Source organism: Xyrauchen texanus, chromosome 28, assembly GCF_025860055.1.
Source record: "Xyrauchen texanus isolate HMW12.3.18 chromosome 28, RBS_HiC_50CHRs, whole genome shotgun sequence".
NCBI classification, from domain to species: domain Eukaryota; kingdom Metazoa; phylum Chordata; class Actinopteri; order Cypriniformes; family Catostomidae; genus Xyrauchen; species Xyrauchen texanus.
This window is the reverse complement of record NC_068303.1, coordinates 35,202,647-35,226,797: the sequence shown is the minus strand read 5'-3', so window position 1 is coordinate 35,226,797 and position 24,151 is coordinate 35,202,647. Positions and strand designations below refer to the sequence as shown.

Here is a 24,151-nt window from a genome sequence, read left to right as displayed (position 1 = left end):
CACCAACGCCTCTTCTTCCTGAGATGGCTGAGGAAGTTTGGAATGAACCACCACATCCTCACACGGTTCTACACCAGCACTGTAGAGAGCATCCTGACTGGCTGCATCACCACCTGGTACGGCAATAGCACCGCCCACAACCACAAAGCCTTGCAAAGGGTGGTGCGAACTACCAAACACATCATCGTAGGTGTGCTTCCCTCCCTCCAGGACATATATAACAGGCGGTGTGTGAAAAAAGCTTGGAGGATCATCAGAGACTCCAGCCACCCGAGTCATGGTCTGCTCTCACTGCTACCATCAGGCAGGCGGTATCGCAGCATCAGGACCCGCACCAGCCGACTACATGACAGCTTCTTCCCCCAAGCAATCAGACTTTTGAACACTTGATCTCTCACGATCGATAATAAGCACTGCACTTTATTAATCTTATATCTCACACTGGACTTTCATAATTATATTCTCCACAATACTACTGTATATATATATTTTTTTAGATACTCTTTATTTTTAAATTTTTATTGTATGTGTATTCTATATTGTGTGTATTGTTTACTGTACATTGTATATTGTGTTGTGTAATTATGTGTACATTTGATATGTAAATTGTGTTGTGTAAATATGTTGTTTATTGTAAATTGGTATATGTCTCGTCACTGTCACGGTTATAGAATTGATCCAGATCGATGGATCGTTCCACCCCTAATATAAAGGTAGCATAAAAGTAATCCATACAACTACACTGGTAAAATACATGTCTTCAGAAGTGATATGATAGGTGTGGGAGTCCATTTTAAGCCCTTTTTTACCCTAAATTCTCCTCTCTGCCCAGTAGGTGGCGATATGCACGAAGAATGCGAATTGCCAAAAACAAAAGAAGAAGAACTCTTAGGAGAGAAGAGCGCTTAGGAGAGCTATTTGAAAGTGGAGATTTTATAGTACAAAAGGGTTTTAAAATGTAGAAAATCTCACCCAAACCTGTCATATCACTTCCGTAGACATGTGTTAAACCATTGGAGCTGTATGGATTACTTTTATGCTGCCTTTATATGGTTTTTCATCTTAAAGTTTTTGACCCTGTTGACTTCCATTGTATGAACCTACAGAGCTGAGATTTCGGGTGAACTATTCCTTTAAGTATCAAACTTAAAGGAATAGTTCACTTTCCATGTGGGTATGCTAAAACCAGAATAAAGGAAATAAACGTTACTCAATTGTAAAGGAAGGAATAGGGAAAACCTTCATACATACCTGCAAGGACATGGGGAAAGTACCTTTAAATACATCTGAATTGGGGGTAACATGACACTAGCAGGCAGGGACGAACTGGCCATTGGGAGAACCGGGACTTTTCCCAGTGGGCCGGCCACAAAACAGGGCCGAATGGGCCGCAATAAGCTGAAATGGGCTGCTGCGTTATGCAGAACGGGCCACAAAACGGCGTCGCGATTTGTAAAATCCCGGGCTGATTTCTCTTCCCAATCCGCCCCTGCCAGCAGGAATCACTGGGATGGACCTATAGAGAGAGCTGTAGTGAAACCGATAAAACATCCTGTAGATATAATGGATCAAGCTCTTGTAGACACCTGCTGAAGGCTAACATATCTGTAGAAACCCCTATTTGTGCATAAATAAACATATCAGCCAATGCTCCAATGCAAGCATATTAGAATAGTCGAGATGCTCCTAAGGGAGCAGAGTAAAACATAGCAGCTTTATGCAAAACGGTTAAGTATAGGAAAACAGGTCTGGAGTGGAGGCCTTTTGTGCATTAATCTACACCAGATTTGAAGAATTAAAACTAAGGCAATAAACAACACTAAAATTAAAGTGGCAGTCACCATAGCCACAAAAGATAAAAATATAGAGCTGCTGTGGCAGCTTTTGTTGAATAACATCATTAAATGGGATGGGAGAGCTTCACTTAATGAAGGTAAATGTTCTGAGCTGAGTAGTGAGTCAACAAAGGCTCGCTAGAGTGAGGTAAGTGGCAGTTTATATATTCTGTGGGTTGATTGGCAGATTAAATGAGCAAGCTCATCCCAAACCTTCGTTTATAAGAACTCCATTTATTAGGTGGGAAGTCATGTCAAGTCTTTTAGTAAATCTATAGACTAAAATGTTTTAACATAATATAGGGAAAAAGTTGTTTCGATCAATAACGACTCAGGGTACGTTCCATTCGGATGTGACCATCTCTTTGCCCTATTCCATTCTAAGAGCTTCGGAGAGCTGAAAGGTGTGGTGCTCAAAAATAAGGGCAATTTGGAACTCACTTTTTAAGTCATTTGTATTTGAATTTGAGTTTGGAACAACTCTGCAGCTTGGTAACCATGATTGTTCTCACTTCGAAGTGCCCTGTGGAAGCATAATTTATGCCACCCACTTGGCACGCAGTGTCAGTGTTTTAAGCAAATCTGTTGACTGAATGATTCAGTGACTCGCTCATAACACATTCACTTGTTGCCATTGCCACCTATACAGAAATATGATATATGGCCATATATACATATAAAATTAGGCTACAGATATTAGAGCATATATAATTTTCAAATTCCACTAGTATTGAGAAAACATATGCTACATAACCAGTACTGCACAAAAAGTCTTAAGATGGTTATTTTTATCTTCAGCTTTAGTGTGTCAATAGGAAATATAAATGTTAGACTCCCAAACATTACTTTTGTAAATAGAAAAGATTAGAATAGAGGAACAGGGAGCCCTGCAACAATGTAATGGCCCCCACAAATCCCCCCACTGAACATCATGTCAGTCTGAGATTACATATAGAGACAGAAGAAATTGAGACAGCCTAAATAGAAAGAAGAATTGTGCTGAATTTTCCAAGAAGCTTGGAACATCCTTTCTGCCAACAACCAAGAAAAACTTGTGTCCAGGTGTATCTAGGAGAATTGGTGCCATTTTAAATCCAAAGGTGGTCACACCAAATATTGATTTAGCTTTTTTAATGTTTACTGGACTTTGTATGACATTAAGTGATAAATGAAAACTATTTATGTCATTATTTTTGGAAGACCAATTTTATAAAAACCATATATTTTCCATATTGGCATATATCAGAATTCTGCACTCAAATAATAATAGAAAGATTCATGCATTTTAATTTCATAACAAATTTCTATCAAATTGAATTGTGAAATTTTTAATGAATTAAAAAAATATATATAATATTTAGTTATTTATTAAAGATCTCTCTTTTATTATAGATAATTCAGATAGATTTTGGTATGGAATTGAAATTTGTAAATCCTAAAATATATATTTTTGGAGTGTTTATGGCCTAATGATGCAATAAAGAAAGGATTACTGTATCCTCTCAATCTTTTTACATGATACAGTATTCCCACAAAACGTAAGAACCGGCACCCATCATCTCGACTTATCTCTCATAAATGCTAATGCAAACTTTTGTAAGCGATAAATAATTAGCAGATTCCTTTTGGGCTTATATACGTTTAGCAGACTGATTACACTGTGAATTCGGCAACAGTAGGTTTAAAGTTCTGCTGCTGAAATCGGTCTGCACCTACTGAAATTTGAATCACTGCCCCCAGTGGCCGAAGCTGGAAGTGCTGTGCACATGTGAGCTCATGTTTGGGGTGAAATGTCCACAGAAGTGGTGGTAAAAGCCAGTTGTATGTTGTGTTTTAGTTGTAAATGATGTAATATAGTCAGCGGGAATGCATATTTTATTAACTCTACCCCTAACCTAAACCCCAAACCTAAACCTAACCGTGAGTGTAATATAATTTTAAAGCCAAAATGCAACCTTCAAATAACACTCACCATTGATTAATGTGAGTGTGATTAATTCCTGGTTACCACGGGACTATGGGTCTTGGAGATTGCTAAAGCAAGACACTCTCAGTAGCTCTAGAGAGAACACATGAAGTGATACAAACAAATGTGGATGGTAGGTGGTGCTTTCAGTAATTTGGGTGAATGGGATTGATTTCAGGGTATATGAACTTTGGGAAGCAACATCGGAAGTCGATTTCCTGTATAATCATGTTGCATTCAGAGCTCTTTTAAAATAAAACTTCAGTGATTACAAAAGCAAACTTGTTAGTGGTCTTTTTAAAGTTTACTTCATATACAGTGCATTCAGAAAGTATTCAGACCCCTTCATTTTTTCACATTTTGTATGTTGCAGTCTTATGCTAAAATGCTTTAAATTATTTTTTTTTTTCCACATCAATTTACACTCCATACCCCATAATGACAAAGCAAAATCCAGATTTTGATAACTTTGCAAATGTATTGAAAAGAAAAAACTGAACTATCACATTGACATAAGTATTCAGACCCTTAACTCGGATGATTACAACATCAAGTGTTTTTGGGTATGATGCAACAAGCTTTGCACATCTGGCCATTCTTTTTTGCAGATCCTCTCAATCTCTGTCAGGTTGGATGGGGACCATTGTTGGACAGCCATTTTCAGGCCTCTCCAGAGATGTTCAATCGGGTTCATGTCCGGGCTCTGGCTGGGCCACTCAAGGACATTCACAGAGTTTTCCCTAAGTCACTCTTGCCTTGTCTTGGCTGTGTGCTTGGGGTCATTGTGCTATTGGAAAGGGAACCTTTGGCCCAGTCTGAGGTCCTGAGTGCTCTGGACCAAGGGCCGGAATCACGAAAATGTTCTTAAGAAAAAGAAATAAGTTCTTAGAATAAATTGTAAGTTCGTAAGAATGTTCCTAAGTGCAATTCTTGAAAAAGTCTCAAATATTTTTTTAAAAACACCTAAATTTTTATCTTAAGAATAAAAAGACAGGCTTTGACATTGCCTGATCAGCCTGCTCATGGGCTTGCCTTGTCTAATAGCCTACAACAACTTCAATTCTTCAAAAAGGCTAAGCTTTCTTTTTTAAGTAGCAAGCACCTCGCAATAGTTTTTTAAAATATAAAGTGTGTCAGATATGTTAGTAAGGAAAAATGTCTCCTTGGGAAGCTTGATAATAATATCACGTCGGAAAGTACGAGGCAGGTAAATGAGAAAGAGTGGCGGAGGCTGTCTCCACTGTGCCAACTCGGAGGGATGTGGACGGAGGGTGAAAAAGAAAGTCTCTGCTTTCTAGTGTTATAATTATTATGTTTCTATGAACTCTAAAGATTGTGGAAAGAGAGCACTATATGTAGAACCTCTGTTTGAATTATGTAGCATGATTGGTCACCACATTAATAAGCTTCAGAACAACATTTATTGTTTGAATTTGTTGATAACATTTACATGGTTTACAAGCTGAAAATAAAAATGTCATCATACACAAAATATTCAAAATGTTTTTCGGTCTAAAATAACATTTCTACGTACAGACTCAACATGAAAAACAAAGTAAATTCATTAAATATCTTACCTTTTACAATTTAAGACAACTGTGAAGTTATCCTAATTTACGATGTTATTTAAGAAAAAAAAAATTGAGAATTTGAATTCTTCTTAAGTTTTTTCTTAAGAACAATCTACGAAAAAAGATAAGCACTTTCTTAAGAAATTTATTTGGGAATACAAAATATTCTTAACTTTTTTGGTAGAAGTAGTTGATAAGAAAATGGTCATTAAGAAGAAATTTCTTCTTAAGAACGTTTTGTGAAACCGGACCCAGGTTTTCATTAAGGATATTACTGTATTTTGCAGCCATTAGATTTCCTTCAACCCTGACCAGTCCCCGCCGTTGAAAAACACCCCCACAGCATGAAGCTACCACCACCATGCCTCACCGTTTGGATGGCATTGCGCAGGTGATGAGCGGTGCCTGGTTTCCTCCAGACATGACACTTGGAATTAAAGCTAAACAGTTCAATCTTCGTTTCATCAGACCAAAGAATCTTGGTCACCTCCCTTACCAAGGCCCTTCTCCCCCAATTTCTCAGTTTGGCTGGGTTGCCAGCTCTAGGAAGAGTGCTGGTAGTTCCAAACTTCTTCTATTTAATAATTATGGAGGCCACGGTACTCTTGGGAACCTTCAGTGCAGCCGAAAATGTTTTGTAGCCTACCCCAGATCTGTGCCTCGACACAATCCTGTCTCTGAGCTCCGCAGGCAGTTTATTTAACCTCGTGGCTTGGTTTTTGCTCTGATATGCATTTTCAGCTGTGAGACCTTATATAGACAGGCGTGTGCTTTTCCAAATCATGTCCAATCAGTTGATTTTGCCACAGGTGGACTCCAATCAAAGTGTAGAAACATCTCAAAGATGATCCAGAAAAATGGGATGCACCTGAGCTAAATCTAAAAGTGTCATAGCAAAGGGTCTGAATACTATGTGATATTACAGTTTATTCTTTTTAACAAATTTACAAAATCTTGTTTTTGTTTTGTCATTAAGGTGTATGGAGTGTATATTGATGTGGAATGTTTTTAAAACATTTTAGCATAAGGCTGTAACATAACAAAATGTAAAAAAAAAAAAAAATGAAAGCGTCTGAATACTTATTGAAGGCACTATATATTTATTCTAAAATGTACATAGGCAGAATAAAATAATAAACAAGAAAAAAACAAGAAAAACAGATCTTCTTTCCGGAACTTTATGATAAACGCATGACTTCAATAGAATATAAACGCATGACTTCAATAGAATATGTGTGGGTCTATATCTGAATATGATATGTAAATATCATAATCATATTATATGTAATAATCAAAATTATTTTTAACAGAGAGCATGAAGATTTAATGTCACTATTTATAAATAGTTTTAGTGTCAGTATTTTTAATAAATGTGTTAGCTGTAAATAATTTAACTTAATTTAACTTAATTACGAGTTTGTTTGCATCAACATGATCACATGTTGTTTCCGTGTTGGAACTCTCGGAAACAGTGTTGTTTCCGAGAGTTCTGGTTACCTCAGAATCGGCCATCTCCTATCAGCAGGGGTTAATTTGGATTCTCGAGGACGCAGAACCGTGGAGTCGGCAGAACTGTATGAGCGGAGGTAGGTGGGCGGTTGGTCGTATCACACATTTTTTCCCACTGGTTGCACTGCTTGAAGCAGGCAGCAGTGCAACTATAGGTGAATATAGCTGATCAGGTTCTGATGCAAGACTACATCAAGGTTCTTGACGTCAAAGACTAGATTTGTTTTGTTTTTTGGAATCGGAGGTGCAGAACGCAGTGCCGAGGTGCCGGAACTCCATTCCAGACCATTCTGCCCCAATTTAATCCCTGCCTATCAGCCATGTTTGGTTAGGATAGGTTAGGTTAGGTTAAGGTTTGGGGTTATGGTTGGGGGGACAGTTTATAAAATATACATTCCTCTTCACTGTATTAGAGCCTGTACAGCTGAAAACAACTCGCTTCACAACTTGCTTTTGACACCCCTCCGTGGACATTTCATTGGAAAGTGGAGATCACACATGTCCATACGCCCATCAACACTTACGCTTTGGCCACTGGAGTCAGTGTTTTGAATTTCGATAAGCACGGACTGATTTTAGTTAAACAATAGTCAACCTACTGTTTCCAATTTCACTGTGAGATCAGTCTGTTTGGATGGCTGTATTTGGAGGACATTGATTGGAGAAAAAATATGACCACTTCTGGTTCATTTTAATATGTTTTCATGACATGTCCTCTGTGTTCTTACTTTCCTGGACTTTTCTCTTATTGTACAAGACAGTTTGCTTTGAATTACCCAATCTGGCTGAGTAACTTGTAGAAGAGCAAATGAGGTCGAAGTTTGAAATGAATTCAATTACATTCAAGTGTAATGCAATTGATTTTTGGGAAGCACAAGGGTGTTGTGTACTGCACTCACATTTTAAAAAGACATATCAGTGCATGTTTTACATTTATATTGAGATCAATCATTCTTTCTCTTTCTTTTTTCAGAGAAATCAGGAACACGAGAAATCTGACATTCATCCATCCAGAGGCTTTCAAGAATCTCCCTAACTTACAGTATTTGTGAGCAAAACACTGTCCACATACTGTAATTTTATACATTGTGTTATGAGCAGGCCCTGGTGGAATCTACAGACTTTCCCCAAATTTTCTGCACTGAATTCTGTGGAATGGAATAAAACATGGTAGATAAGAGTACTACACTCTTATTGCAAACGTGAACAAATACTCAAAAAACAAGCAAGCAAGGGCCGAGGGATGTGAAGAATTTTATTAATGACATTCCAATTCAGTGGAAATCTGTAGAGTTGCATGTCGGCCTGGTTATAAGTTGTGTTGTGATGAATTTTAGCCATTTTATCTTCTTCTAGACTTTTGACTTTGGCATAAATACTGGTCTAAATTGCAGCTTATTTTGGCAAAGAACCACCCACTTAGACAAGAAGAGACCATCTGACTGACATGTAAAACAGCCAACCATGCATGCCACCCAGGGGCAGGTTTATCTGATACCATATTAATAGACCAGAGTGTTTTTTTTCACAGACAAAAAAGTTTCAAACATATACTGTTCAAGGTATACTGTTTGCGAACGTTCAGACACCCAGCTGTGGGAGGCGTTAAGAAGTACATTTAAATACGAGGACGCTAAATGTAAAACCTTAATTAATGTGATATTAAAATGTGTTACTAATTACTGTATGTGTAATTCTATGAATACAATTCACACTAGATCAGTAAAAGATGCTTTTTTACCCACTTGATGATGATTTAAAGTAATGCAGTAGAAAACGTCTCGGTTACTGATGTAACCTCCATTCCCTGATGGAAGGAACGAGACGTTGTGTCGATGAGTTGACACTAGGGGTCGCTCCGGCAGAGCCCAGACATCTCTAATCTTGAGAAAATGGCAATAGAAATTGGCGTGTGAAATTTGCATGCCACTCCTCCGGACATATAGGTATAAAAGGAGTGACGCTGCAAACACACATCAGGTATCGCACTGAGGAGCCGAACCAAAGACCCGGCCCTTTCAGCAGTTGGTTCAGTGTTGTGGCAGGAGGGACACAATGTCTCGTTCCCTCCATCGAAGCAGACAAAGAGCTGCTTGGAGCTTCTAAAGCGATCCAAGTAGATGCGAAGAGCGCGCACCGGATAGCATGCGGCGAAATAACATTTGTAAAGAAATAAGGATTCTTCACCCGACCCTCCAGCGGGGGAGGGAGTGGTCTGCTTACCAGCTCCCGTAGTGCAGTTTCCTGAGTCCCGGGGCTGCCCATCTCAGGGGCGGTTTGAAGCCTTCTTTGGGTTCGTCCGTAAGGCGGGTGGCATCGCAGTCCTGCGGGTAGCTCCGCGCCGGGGCCGGCCCCGAGGGGGCGGGCTGTGGCGGGGCTGGTGTCGGTGTTGGCACTGCAGGGGGATGCCCTGGGCGACAAGCAGACGGAGTGCGGTGTCTTTGGCTCCGCCTGGGTAGGATGTGCGTTATGGCCTTCATCTGCTTCCTCACCGCATTGAACTGCCGGGCGAAGTTTCCAACGGTGTCGCCAAACAGCCCAACCTGGGAGATGGGGGCGTCAAAGAAATGCACCTTGTCAGCCTCTCGCAACTCGACCAGGTTGAGCCAGAGAGCATAGCCGTGAGCGGCGCTCTGGCCCCAGGAACGAATCATTGTGCCGCGAGGGTTCGGGGGGGGGGCAGAGGATTCCCCTCCAGCCCGACACTCGCGGCTGCCCGGGCAAGCATGGACGTCAGCTCTGCGTCGGCCTGCGACTGAGCCGCCGCACCCGAGGGTGGGTTCCAGCCGAGTCCTCGGCTTCAGACATGACGAACCCGCGTGACAGGGAGTGGGAGGTTCATGGGTCAATACCCGGCGGAGAGGCTCCCATTGAGGTCCCCATATCGCCCCCAGTGCTAACCGACCCCGCATCATACCCGTAGGTAGAAGGACCGAGTCGGGAGCCGCTGGGGTGGCTTGCACTGTTACGAGGGCGAGCCGCGACCGCAACGTAGCCATGGTCATGTCCTCGCAGTGAGGACATGAACCATCCACGAACGCTGACTTCGCGTGGGTGGCACCAAAACACGACAGGCAGCAATCGTGGCCATCAGACGGAGAGAGACATCAACCGCAAGCAGGAAATTGACACAAACGAACAGGCATCTTGAAAAAGACGTTTGCGGCACTCTTTTAGAGAAAATATTACTCTTTTGTGTGTATTATATATATAGGTAGGTAGGTAGGTAGGTATATATGAATATATATATAAACGAAGTTGTTCACTCCGTGAACTTTTTTTGCTGCTGAAGCGCCCAGGGGTGTGTGCTCAGCACAACGTAGTGTGTGAGGGGGAGAACCGCTGGAAAGCGCCGTAGATCCAACAGCGTGTAGAGATGAATGGAGGCGGCAGAGGAATTCAGCTCTGTGACTTGCTCACTCGGCTCCGAAGAAGATATCTGATGTGTGTTTGCAGCGTCACTCCTTTTATACACGTATGTCCGGGGAGTGGCATGCAAATTCCACACGCCAATTTCCATTGGCCTTTTCTCAAGATCAGAGATGTCTGGGCTCTGCAGGAGCGAACCCTAGTGTCAACTCATCGACACAACATCGAGTGAGTGACAGATAGGGAATGAGCAATTTGTCTTGTTTACAGTCTGAATTCATGACGCTAATGTGCTAACACGCTATTCGCTGCCATAATATGGTGCATAATTGGTGCGATTAAACTCTGTTATTGTAATTTATGGTGACTGATACGACTGCAAAGATTGGTGTATAAGAGAGTGTTAATTGGAAGAATATAGACAAAAGAATGATGATAAGAGGTGCATACCTTACTATGGGCGGATGTGTGAATGGCTTTGTCTGCAGAAGGTACATATGTGAAGCAGCATATAAAAAAAAATTTAATGGGCACTTAATGAGTATTTGAGTAGATTTTATTCCCTTTGTAGATAATTAAACAAAAAATATGCATGACATGTTCTTGGAAATGTCTCTACGCAAATGATCATGCAGATCATCCAGTGGGCAAATTTGCACCAGCTAAATAACTGCACTCCGGTGTATTCATGTTGACTGAACTTAACTGACTGAACGCCGTGAATGGGAATTAGCTGCTGGCTTCAAGGTAGTTGGAGCTTCAGGTCACACCTCCCGATGATGTGGACCAATGGCAGTACGTTTTATCAAATTTAGCAGTTAAGAACCACCGAAACAAACTCAAAAACAGATTTAGCTCTAAATGACGTAACACCTCTTCACTCATCGATTTCATATAAAGTATATCAGGGCATTAAGTGTCAAAAAGAAAATGTATCTTCTATTACACTCTAAATATTAAAAGATTCTCAAGGCATCACTTGGGGTTTCTCAGCTGCCAGACAGGTGTAATCCTTTGAAGATTCTCAAACACCCTTTCAGTTTTCTGAAAACATTCCATGTGTACTCAAGGAACTTATAGTATACTACAATTAACTATAATTTCAAGATCCTTGAAATGATGGGGTTACTGAAGGAACCATTGACTGTCTTAAGAGTTCTTGAAGGAACTTAGGGTAAGCTTCTCAGACAACTGAAAAGGTGTCATGTGTATCTTGTCATTTTTACAGTTTATCTTCAGTGTTACCTGGCAAATTTTGTCTAATCCAGTGCCTAGTTGTTCCTCACTAGCGCTCATATGATCAGACCAGTGCATTTTAAACACAATTTTGTCTCTCTGTAGACCAATAAAAACCTATGAATCCAGAAGTTGCATTTTAATGGGACAATCTAATTGGATCTTGCAATTTTCGCGAATGTTTTGTAGTTTTGTGCGTAATAGATACTAGGTGCTCAGTGAACAGACTGTGGGTAGTCCATCTGAGGCAGATTTATTTAAAAAAGCTGAAATTTTCACATTTTGTGGCATGACATATCATATGACTAAAGGGGCTCCCACAAGACTCACGTTGGGGCGTCAACACACCACTCAACGCAAGCGACATTGATCTCCACGTGAAAATCGCAGCAGAGGACATCTCATTTTGATTTTAGCACTGGCATCACCTTTGTAATGATACGTTATCTGAATGATCCCGTAATCATTTCCCGGTCCTTCTGAAAATTAGTGGCAACAAGGTCAAAGTTGAAATGGTAAAGCTGAAGTTGACGCTTCTCTCCATAGAGCTCAATGTATTCGGCAATGCTGACACAAGTCATGTGAAAGCCCCTTATGAACACAGAATGGCAACCTGAGATATGTTGTGTTTTCAGAGGCTTATTCAACACGGCCCTCACCAACTTCCCTGACCTGACCAACATCCAGTCTGATGTCTCGTACTTTCTGCTGTGAGGAGCACTTTAATGCTGCTGTTTACATACACATGTGTTTATGTTTGATGAAGTGTTTTTCTTTATTTAAATTGTTTTATTTTATTTTATGTTTTGCTCTTTCTGCAGAGAAATTAGTGATAATCCCTACATTGCTGAAATTCCAGCTAACGCTTTCCTCGGCATTACCAATGACATGCTGACAGTGTAAGTTCCACATTTCTGTCTTACTCTGTATAATTTTCTCCCAATGTGGCATGCCCAATTCCCAATGTGCTTTTAAGTCCTCATGGTCACGTAGTGATTTGCCTCAATCCGGTGTAGGAGGACGAATCCCATCTGCCTCACGTGGCTTGCTGAGTGCGTTGCCACGTTGCGTTGTCTTCATGCCATCAACCTCAGCATCCACGCTCAACTCACCAAGTGCCCTCCGAGAACTAACCACATTATAGTGACCACGAGGAGATTACCCCATGTGACTCTACCCTCCCTAGCAATCAGGCCAATTTGGTTGCTTAGGAAACCTGGCTGGAGTCACTCAGCACGCCCTGGGATTTGAACTAGCGAACTCCAGGGGTGGTAGCCAGCGTCTATACCACTGAGCTACCAAACTGATTAAAGGAGTTAAATAAAATGATTGATTATCAGAAGTAGTTATTCCATCATCTGGGTTAACCACTAGTTGATGGTAAATGGCAAGTTTATAATCAGACACCAATGTTTGATCCCTTCAATGTTTGTCATATTCCGACTTAAGCTTGTCAAGGAGGCACACATGGGCCTCAACACTTTGCATGTAAATTACAACGATGGTGACAATCATTAAACACACCATTGAGTAAAATGTTGTGCTTTGAATTATTTTGCTACAGTGCCATGAGCAAAGTACATGTAGCTCAGCGAGTATTGACGCTGACTACCAGTCCTGGAGTCACAAGTTTGAATCCAGGGTGTGCTGAGTGACTCCAGCCAGGTCTCCTAAGCAATGAAATTGGCAAGGTTGTTAGGGAGGGTAGAGTCACATGGGGAAACCATCTCGTGGTCACTATAATGTGGTTCGTTCTCGGTGGGGCGCATGTTGAGTTGAGCTGGGATTCCACGGTGGACGGACTGAAGCCTCCACACGCGCTATGTCTCCTAGGTAACGCGCTGAACAAGCCACGTGATAAGATGCACGGATTGACGGTCTCAGATGCGGAGGCAACTGAGATTCGTCCTCCACCACCCGGATAGAGGCGAGTCACTACGCCACCATGAGGACTTAGAGCGCATTGGGAATTGGCATTCCAAATTGGGGAGAAAAGTTATGTACCAGCTACTGATATCATTTGCCGAACTGTAGACTGTTTATGGTTGCCAAGCAACATAGCAACTTGGCACATTAATAGGGAATGTGTGCTCAGACGTGTATGTTTATTTGTATTTTTCAACAAAATTCTTAACTACCCATTATAAAAATGAATTTTGGGGGTTTTAGTGATTTAATGATATTCAGAGAGTTCTAGTTCCTGGTACTTATTAAATCATTCAAGAAAATGTGTGACATAGAAATGTCTTTACATATCAATTTATTGTCAAAATGTGAGCCATAAGCAGACACTGTTACTAGCAATAAATAACAAAGGATATAACTCTTGTTATTTCTTTTTGTACAACAGGAGGCTGTACAGTAATGGCTTTACGAAAATCCAACATCATGCTTTCAACGGGACAATGCTGGACTCAGTGTAAAGTTCTTTACACTATAATCTTATGACACATATGATCAAATAAAGATCATTAAATAGTGTCTTCTTAATCACTTCTCATGGGAAAGTCAGGAAGGGAAAGGGTTCTAAACCAGGAAGCCCCCTATTTCTCCGAAAATAATGTACTTGATTAAAAATACACTTTGTGGGGTACGATTACTCACTATTGCTGTTTCGAAAATCTGTATACTTATGTCTCCTCTAATTAACCTCTGCTCTCAAGAGTTTTCTGTTAAGGATATGAGATATTAATTTAAGACCCCCCTCAACCTCTCAAAGCCCCCTAGGTTGTAACCTGTTGCTAATTTCTGTTTTTGCACGTGTTTACATTGGACTGCTAAACCAGGACAAAGGCACAAGCTGAAAGTGGAATACTGAAATTCAATTTCAGGATTATAAAATGTTTTGTCATGTTGGGACACATTTTGCCCTGCAGCAAGGCTTGTTAGGGTGTTGCATTGTGCTGTAGAGCAGGGGCTTTTCCCAGTGGGCCAACTGTGAAACGGGACTGCAATATGCCAAAGTGGGCCAGCTGTGAAACGGGACTGCAATATGCCAAAGTGGGCCGTGATAAACTGAAGGTGGCAATGAAATGGTGTTGCAATATGTCGAAGGGTGTCGCGATATGCACAAGGGGACAGCGAAACACATTGCCAAAACTAATTTTACAAACCATGAATATGGCTGTTAATGGCAAATCTTTTTTCATTTCCTCGAAAAACAATTATTCATGCTTGCCCATGCGAAAGTCAGCAAACTAGCTTATACGCTAGGGTGTTTTAAGTGGTTTGGCCCAAGTCAAAAGACCCCACCCTGAAGTCTCTATTTTTGGATGCTATATTTGGCTTGGGTCCCTTCTTCAATGCAAGTCTATGGGATTCTTTTGAAATTTGTAAACTTCCCTCTTAGTGAAATAACAGAAGACCTTTTTTCAAAGGCGGAACAATTTGATGCGATTCTTGTCCATAGCACAAATTACATTTAATACATTTAATTTGAACAAACCACTAAATTTAAGTTTAAACAATAGTATGATAATAGACACATGATTCAAAATCCTTATACTTCAAGGGATAAGTCAACCCAAAATTTAAATGCACTCATCATTTTTATCACTCTCATGTTGTTTTAAACTTGTATGACTTTGGTTTGGAACAACATAAGGGTGTGTAAATGATTAAAGATTTCCCATTTTTGGGAGGACTGTCACTTTAATTTCACAAAATGGAGATGACATTTGATGACATTGTTCACCATAATCACAAAACTGATATTTGTTCTTTTTTTTGCTCTTTTTCTTACCAGGTACCTTCACAGAAATAAGAAACTTACGGTGCTGGATGAGAGAATGTTTGCTGGGAGCAGCAGTGGGCCAATGCTCCTGTGAGTGCTTTTGTTTCACTCTGAAATCACTTGAGATTCTGTGTCTGCAGTGCTATAGTTCCTCTTAGCTCCCAATGTTTGCTGCCCTGCTCCACTAATGATTTGGTTCTATTTTGGGGGCATAATAGGACAAATTAAGAAGGTTTGTTATTAAGATTATGTCTGTGGGACTATAAATAAACATGTTGCAGTGATGCCCCTATACTGTATAGTAGTATTTAATTAGGGGTGCATATAGCATCTAACACTATTTTGCACAAAATATGCTTTTTGTTGCTATTTACACTAAGCAACAAAAGTCTCTGCCTTCTATATATATTTTATACTTATCTAAGCTGCATATTAACACATTGTAATGAGAACCTATAAAGGACAGTGTTGGGTAAGTTGCTCTAAAAAGTAATTAATACTAACTACTAATTGAATCATCTTTGAATCATAATTAGATTACTGATTACTGTGTCTGAAAAGTAATTGCATTACTTATTACTAATTACATTTTAAAACCCTTATCTACCTCTACCAGATGAAAAATACAAGGATAGACATGAAACTGTTCTTTTAATTCTTTGAAATAAATCATACAAAATCAAATCAATTATTAATGAACTGGCCAAAGAATTTAAGGGGTCAGCGTTAAATTAGAAAACATATATTTTAACATTAGATGTTAAATTCACTATTGTTTTATATAGAATTGTTCTATAGTCTATACAATATTTAACACAATTACATCAGAAATAAGTGTAAATAAATTACTGAAAAATTAACAGTAATCCCTTACTTAGTTATTTAATTACAGTAATTAATTACTTAGTAACGCATTACACCCAACACTGATAAAGAATGAATTTTTGCACCTTACTAGCTATTGGTATTTTACCTAATAAGTTCACTGTTAGGAAAAAAACAAATGTAAAGATGTCATTTTAAACAAGTCCGTAACTAGTCCCTCACTTGTCCAAATTTTAGTCATTAATTACGGTCTAATTTCTGATCCCTAAAATAAAGTGTTTCTGATTACTTTAAATATCTGGCTAAGTATGTGTTTGTAAAGAGTTCGTTTAGAGATTAGATTGTTAGTCAAAGTAATAAAATATAATTTTTAATGGTTGCAAATAATCGAAAATCAGTTTTATTTATTTATGTTATTTATTGATTATTTATAGTGTTTACAAGGCAGCACTTTAAAGAAAAATTCCTCTTGGCGGCCTGTTTAGGTCAGTGAGTATTGACGCTGACTACCACCCCTGGAGTCACGAGTTTTCTCCTAAGAAACCAAATTGGCTCGGATGCTAGAGAGGGTAGAGACACATGGGGTAATCTCCTCGTGGTCACTATAATGTGGTTCTCGCTCCGGTGGGGCGTGTGGTAAATTGTGCGTGGATCGCAGAGAGTAGCATGAGCCTCCACATGCTGGGAGTCTCCGCGGTGTCATACACAATGAGTCACGTGATAAGATGCAAGGATTAATGGTCTCAGAAGCAATTGAAGCTTGTCCTCTGCCACCCGGATTGAGGTGAGTAACCGTGCCACCACGAGGACCTACTAAATAGTGGGAATTGGGCATTCAAAATTGGGGAGAAATTTTTTTTAAAAAGTTCCTCTTTCTCTTCTCAATTTTCTGCAGTTAATTTGACTTTTACCTGCACACTCAAACTTAGTTTTTTAGATATTGTCAGCCTTATGTGTGTTAAACTTTATATTTTTAGGAAATTATTCTTAAGAAAAATATGATATGCTAGTTGTGGCCTATATTTAAAGTCCTCTTTGAAGTCATATGATAAATGTGTGACAAATCACACAAAATCTCATTCAAATTTACTGTGTTGGTTTAGGTTTGGCGTAAGACTAAGGTTTAGACTTAGGACAAATCATAAGAATTTGGTAGTGCCAAAATATAGATTTTTAAAATGTTGTTTGTTGGTTGGTTGATTTTTCTCTATGGGAATAAAAGTTGTTTGTTTTTTGTTTGAGCCAACTCATACAATGTCTTATGATTCTGGTTAATTCTGGTTAACGTGTGGTTATATGTGCTTTAAGCGATTTTAGCCATTCTAGAATTTCCACAGACTGAGCCATTGGATTAGCCACGCCCCCACTTTCCAAAACCCCCACTCCAAAGATACCTATTTAGAATTTTTGAGACCATTATCGGCAGAAACGGTAGTCAAAACAACAGCAGCAAAATAGCACCCTCAACTGACAACTGTTATGAGCAACATGGCATAAAATGGCATTAAGCCTCAATAATTCGCTGCAATTATAATATAAGAATGTGCAAAATGATTGACAGGCAGAAAGCGTCATTGTACACAGCCCGTGGAGAAATTTTAGTTTGCTTTATACAGAGTCTAGAGCTATCAGAGAGACAGATGAGATATCTCAGGACCCTTATTTCAGCGATATCTTTCAGGGAGTAGGCACATGTTCGGCATACTATTCCATGAAAACATTGCTTACAGCATCTTTAGCTCATAGACAGATTTGATATATGGCAATATAAAATAAATATATGTTCACATAATGATTTTCACTGGTATAAAAAGTCACATACTTGCACATGAATGCAATATTTCAAAATACTATAAAAATAGAAATTTTCACATATATAAAGCATATTTTCCCAATTACTAGTGGAACTTGAATATGTAAATAAATGCTTATATGTGCAATATAATTACTATAATCATATATATGTTACCAACTTACAGGGTGTGTGTGTGTGTGTGTGTGTGTGTGTGTGTGTGTTCAATCATTCAAATATCCTGTCCGCTCGATGCAGGATGTTGACCATAGTAACATCTTATCTGCCTGCTGAAAACATAGTTCTTTAATAAGTTAATAATATGGCCCCTGAGCTACACTCTCAGGAGTCAGTTCAGTGTGAAATCATCGCTATGAGGTCACCGACTAACTATCTCAAAATTACTAAATCAGACACTAGCAGGCTCCAGGTTTTTTTTTTGTTTTATTATTATTCATGTTGCACAATAAGCTCTTTGGAACATCTGTTTAAAAATAACAAGCTGACATTATAATAGATATTTATTTTGTCTCTCCATGTGTGAGGATCCGATAGTGAAGATATTATTTGATTTATTGAGAAAATAAAAAAATATATAGATATAGTCCGATTTATTCATTTGAGGGAAATGGTCGACATCAGATGATACTAAAACTTCTTAACTGTTTCTACAATGGGCAGGGGTTAAAGGAAAAATTTTAATTCTCTAATTATTTACTAACTCATATGCCTTTCTCAAACTTTTATGCCTCTCTTTCTGCAGCTAAACACAAACAAATATATTTTCATAGAGGTATTATGTTTTTATATCCATAGAGTGCAAGTCAATGTGGTCCAAAACTTCCCAGTTCAAAAAAGGACAAGCTTTTATAAAGACAGCATAAATATAATTTTGTCACATTCCGTCTCCCTTATGTTTTTCAAGGACTCTTATTTTGAAGTTTTCCCCCTGACTACATTTCCCAGAATTCACAGCCCTAATCACTTCCATTTGTTCCATATCATCCTCACCTGTCGCCATTCCATCATCTACCCTTGTTTGTATAAACACCCTCCTGTTTTGTTCATCCATTGTCAGTCCTTGAAGTGTTACGTTCTGTTAGCATGTTATTGTTTGTTCCACTCAAGTGTTTGTTCCACTCCTACGTATATTATTAAAAGATTTAAAGTATCCACTCCTGCATCTCTTCCACTCCAGATACCCAGCGTTACAAATACATATGACTCTCTTTGTATGCGTCAACCACGAGGAAGTCGAGCTTCTCTCATGAACGTGCCAAGTAATCTGCTGATGTCAATATTTATAGTGAAGAAAGGAGTTACATTTTTGGTCTGTTTCTTAGTTAAAAACAATCACTTCAGAAGACATAGATTACACAACTCATGTCGCATGAATTATTTTTATGCTGCCTTTATGCCCTGTTTGGAGCTTGGATGTTTTGAACCCTATTGACTTGCATTGTATGGACAGAAACACATCATACATTCTATAAAAACATCTTCATTTGTGTTCCGCAGAAGAAAGAAAGTCATAGGAAGTCATACAGTATGTTCTTCAAAATGGTGAAACATTATTTTTGCCCACATATTGGTGTACTTACAGCATCTACCAGCAGGGGCTGACTGCCAAAGCAATCCAGCCAAACCAACCAACACCAACCCCCCACAATGCAACTTAAGAACCCCCACCTAAAAAATATAATTTTTTCTTGTATGTACATAAGCAATAGATAATTCCAATTTTGTTAATGCAATTGAAACAAAACCAAGCATGTGAAATGAAGATTTCACAGACATCAATGGGGAAGGAATCTGAAAATTTTCCCCTCTTTCTGTAGGGCCCTAAAGCAGAACATCTTAACCTTTTTTTAAACTCTTCTGTCTTTTAAGTGATGTTTCAGAATCAGCCATCACCTCCCTCCCAACCAGAGGCTTAGAGTTGCTTCGGGAACTCAGTGCTCGGAATGTCTGGACTCTCAAGAAACTACCACCAATCAAGACCTTCAGACACCTGATTACAGCAGACCTGACCTATCCCAGCCACTGCTGCGCATTCAAGAACTTGAAGAAAAAAAGAGGGTTTGTGACTTTGAGGATTCATTACAATAGTGTGAAATCTGAGAAGATCTTAAGGGTGAATTAATTGTTGTTGTGACACTTTTGCACACTGTTTTTCATCACAAAAACCAATATCGTATTCTCTTACCTCCTGCAATCCCACTTAACCAGGTGCTAAATGTACTGAAATAATGTCATGAGAATTTAAATTAAGTCATTGTCATTCTTTTCAGTACAAACATGCATTTTTTTTATATGTGAATTAGGCTTATTATATACTAGAAAAATGAAAAGATACAAGGCACCATTTGGAGTTCCTCAGCTGCCACAAAGACAGACCCCTCTGTAGATCCTCCAGACAACCTTTACATTCTTTGAGAAATGTACTCATAGTTCCTGCAAGAACTCTAAGGACTGTCAATAGCAACAAGCCTGGGCTATCAACTGGCCAGCCGGGGCATATGGACTCAAGACTCGAGACCAAAATGGATCTGCGTTCCAACCATCAGGCCAATAACTCCACAGTGTTGTCGAAAAACCCACCCTTAAAACATTGCTGCGGTGCCAACGTGACACACCCCATCCATTGCACAAGCATGAGGGAAGCTCAAGCTGAGGTATCATGTTATCTAATTACGTAGAATATCGAGTTTATATAGAATGTAAACAGCAAGATAAGTCAGAATTGACTACTCACCAACTGTAACTGCCATGATGTCCCTAGTGGTGTCTGCACTAACAGTGCGACAAAATCCCACCTCACCGCTCTATGATAGTTCATCGAACCATTGAATTTCTTTGGGCACTACTTGGTCCATTTGGCGTTTTAACGGTTTTATACTGTTCCCGCATCTTTTGATTTTTTTATTTCCCGAACCTGTACCATTGTGACAAACAACCTGGGATGTTCAGTGAATGTCTTTTACATTTAATCCACCTGAATCCCCGGTTGTCCTTGTTCGGCCCAAGGCTAATCGGTGGGTCAAAGGCCATTGGACATTTGCCCAGAGAAAGCCCAGAGGAGGCACGATGAAGTTCCTTCTGTAACCCCCATCTTAAGAAAAATGCCTCAAGGCTCTTGAAATATTTCTTGAAGTTCCTTGAGTACATAAATAGGATATTTGATGCTCCTTTAAAAGGGTGTCTGGAGGATCTCCAGAGAGTTCCACGACTGTCGTAGCTGAGGAACCTCAAATGGTGTTTCAAGTATCTTTTCATTTTTGTATAAAAAGGTGTAGGTTACACCTTTTTCACAAAACTTGTGCTATTTTCCTGATGCAAATTACATTGTGCTGTTACCACCTGAGGAATACAGGCAGTAAACACATTTTTTTTTTTTAAGTGATGTTCTTTTGATCATGGCAGGAGTAATTCATTAAATGATGGAGAAGAGTGTTAGAACTGGGAATACAGAATATGACACATTGTTGTCGAGTGCACTTTCTGCATTTTAAGGAGCTGACTGTGGAGCAATGAGGTCCCATAAAAACATGCGAGATCGCAGTAGTCTTCTGCATCCTCCACAACCTAGCAATCGGAACTGACTTACAAGCTGAGGAATTGTGCCATGCAAATTGTGTTCAGCACTTATTTTTTGGCCTTGCATGGACCGTTACCTGATTTGCATAATTCCTTAAGTGCTAAAACAAAGTAGACAGCATGCACAAACAAACAATGCTATCACCGAGTGCAGTTTATTTTTTGATGAGTGTTTGTTAGCATGGTCAATTATTGATATGTAGTAAGATTGAACTGCTGTGTCACATAATCGGTTGCCAAATTTGTTAAGGTAGCTCCTTTTTGACATTTTAAAAGTGTATTTTCCAACATGAAAGCATAAGATGCTTTTCTCTTTAAATGGCAGGTACTTGGAGGACATCATTTGTAACCTGACTGCCAGGTATGATCAAATTCAGAAGAGATCTGTGGGCACTTTGACAGTTCCTGGTCTGCACAGCAGTATGGAACCCGGTATCGACTCTGGCGATACCCTCTTCAGAGACACCTATGACCACCAGGACTTTTATAGCAACCTGCATTACCACACCTACTTTGGTGGGCACCCAGATGATGATGTGGGCTTTGGGGAGACACTGAAGAACCCCCAGGAAGACACCAGCCATGAGTTCGACAGTCGCTACGACTACATTGTATGTGAGGAGGGAGAGGAGGTGGCCTGTTTTCCCGCTCCAGACGAGTTCAACCCTTGCGAGGACATCATGGGTTTCAGCTTTCTGAGAGTGTTGGTGTGGTTTGTTAGCTTGTTGGCTATATTGGGGAACCTAATTGTACTGTTGGTGCTGCTCACCAGCCACTACAAACTGTCAGTCTCGCGCTTTTTAATGTGCCACCTGGCCTTTGCTGACCTGTGCATGGGCATTTACTTGCTGCTCATCGCTTCCGTGGACCTTCACACACTTTCAGAATACTACAATCATGCTATTGATTGGCAGACAGGTCCAGGATGCAGCCTAGCTGGGTTCTTCTCAGTCTTTGCTAGTGAGTTGTCGGTGTATACACTGACCACTATTACTCTGGAGCGCTGGTATGCCATCACCTTTGCCATGCGGCTGGATCGTAAGTTGCGCCTATCCCATGCCTCCGCCATCATGTTATTGGGCTGGATCTTCTGCCTACTATTGGCCTTCATGCCTCTTGTTGGTGTGAGCAGCTACCAGAAGGTCAGCATTTGTTTGCCCATGGACACCCAGACACTTGTAGACCAGATCTACATCCTCTTTGTACTTGTTCTCAACATTTTGGCTTTTGTTGTAATTTGTGCCTGTTATTTCAAAATCTATTGTGCAGTCCACAATCCCAGCCATCAGTCTGTCAACCAAGACACCAACATTGCCAAGCGGATGGCTGTGCTCATCTTTACTGACTTCCTCTGCATGGCACCCATATCGTTGTATGCCATGACTGCTGCGTTGGACCACCCGCTCATCACCGTTTCCAACTCCAAGATCCTGTTGGTGCTCTTTTACCCACTGAACTCCTGTGCCAACCCTTTTCTCTACGCCATCTTCACTAAATCCTTCCAAGGAGACGTCTTTATCCTGCTCAGCAAGGTGGGGCTCTGTCAACGACAGGCTCAGCTGTTCCGTGGTCAGACGGTATCCTCTAAGGCAAGCAGCAGAGGAATCACAAGGCGTGAGATGGAGCAAATGAAAGCAAAGGAACCCCCTATTTCACTGCTGGATTATCCTGGCAATCCACCAGCCACTCAACAGCAGGAGGACAGTGATGATAAAGAAACGTGAACCCTATGTGAATCAAGGCCACAATAACTGGAATGTAGACATCCAACAGGGTTGGAGTCAATTAGACTGCAATGCAGCAAAGAAAAGACACAAACCATATTCATTACTTGAAAGATCTGCATTGCAATGGATGGATCCATTTTTAGTTTAATAAATTCAGTTTATATCTTGAATTGTTAATGGTGAAATCACAAAACATCTTTACACATTATTCCTTAAAAATATTAAAAATAATTATGAAAACACATTGAAAGTTTAAATTAAATTATTTAAAGGCAATGTAGTTTTATTAATGTTAAAATACTTTCTCCTATCTTAATATGCAAAGACAAATTAAAGTAAGCCAGTCCTATGTTGATTCCCCAAAAAGTGTAAAAATTGCTGTTTGAACAGCGAGATATTTCAGCATTGGTTCAACCAATGGCGTGAGTATCTGTTTGTCTGACCAATGGAAGATGGGGAAGTGTTTGTGAAACCTGTTTAAAAAGTAATTAATTTCGCAATTCTGTTTGGTTATGTAACTAGGACTAAGATGGTGTCTACAATTTTAGGCCGATATGGATTTAAATGTTTTACATTTATTATTTTATGTATTGTTTCAGTTTAAAATCATAATAAGATTGTATTGTCATTCATGTAATTGTCATGTCTAATAAATAAAAAAACAAAATGCCCATGGGCTTTTTTTTATTCATTTTGACCTCATGACAAGTTGTTGTAAAAAGAGCAGTTAGTTCAGGATTGTTTATATTTATATAGATATTATTATTTTTTTAAATATATATATATATATATACAATTATATTTTTATTTGTGAATTCCACCCTCTTAGACAACATGGAATCATGCCAGGTCTATGGTTGACTTTTATTCACACTTTAAACTTTAAACAATGTCCCATTTAAAAATTGGGGTTTTTGAATTGATTAATTTTCCTCATTCATTTCTTCCATAACTTATAAAATACTTCATAAAAGAGTTCTAAGCCGTGAAC

General features: G+C 39.5%; 1 protein-coding gene across 1 annotated transcript in view; it reads left to right on the top strand.

Annotated features, from left to right (window-relative positions):
* Positions 1-23,747, top strand: part of LOC127621819 (thyrotropin receptor-like) — a 42,284-nt gene extending 18,537 nt beyond the window's left edge. The window contains exons 4-10 of the mRNA XM_052095564.1: positions 7,855-7,929; positions 12,122-12,196; positions 12,308-12,385; positions 13,837-13,905; positions 15,232-15,309; positions 19,727-19,915; positions 21,759-23,747. Of these exons, the coding sequence (XP_051951524.1) occupies positions 7,855-7,929; positions 12,122-12,196; positions 12,308-12,385; positions 13,837-13,905; positions 15,232-15,309; positions 19,727-19,915; positions 21,759-23,157 (1,963 nt within the window). The 3' untranslated portion in view covers positions 23,158-23,747. The remainder of the gene's footprint in view (positions 1-7,854; positions 7,930-12,121; positions 12,197-12,307; positions 12,386-13,836; positions 13,906-15,231; positions 15,310-19,726; positions 19,916-21,758) is intronic.
* The last annotated feature ends 404 nt before the right edge of the window (positions 23,748-24,151 follow it).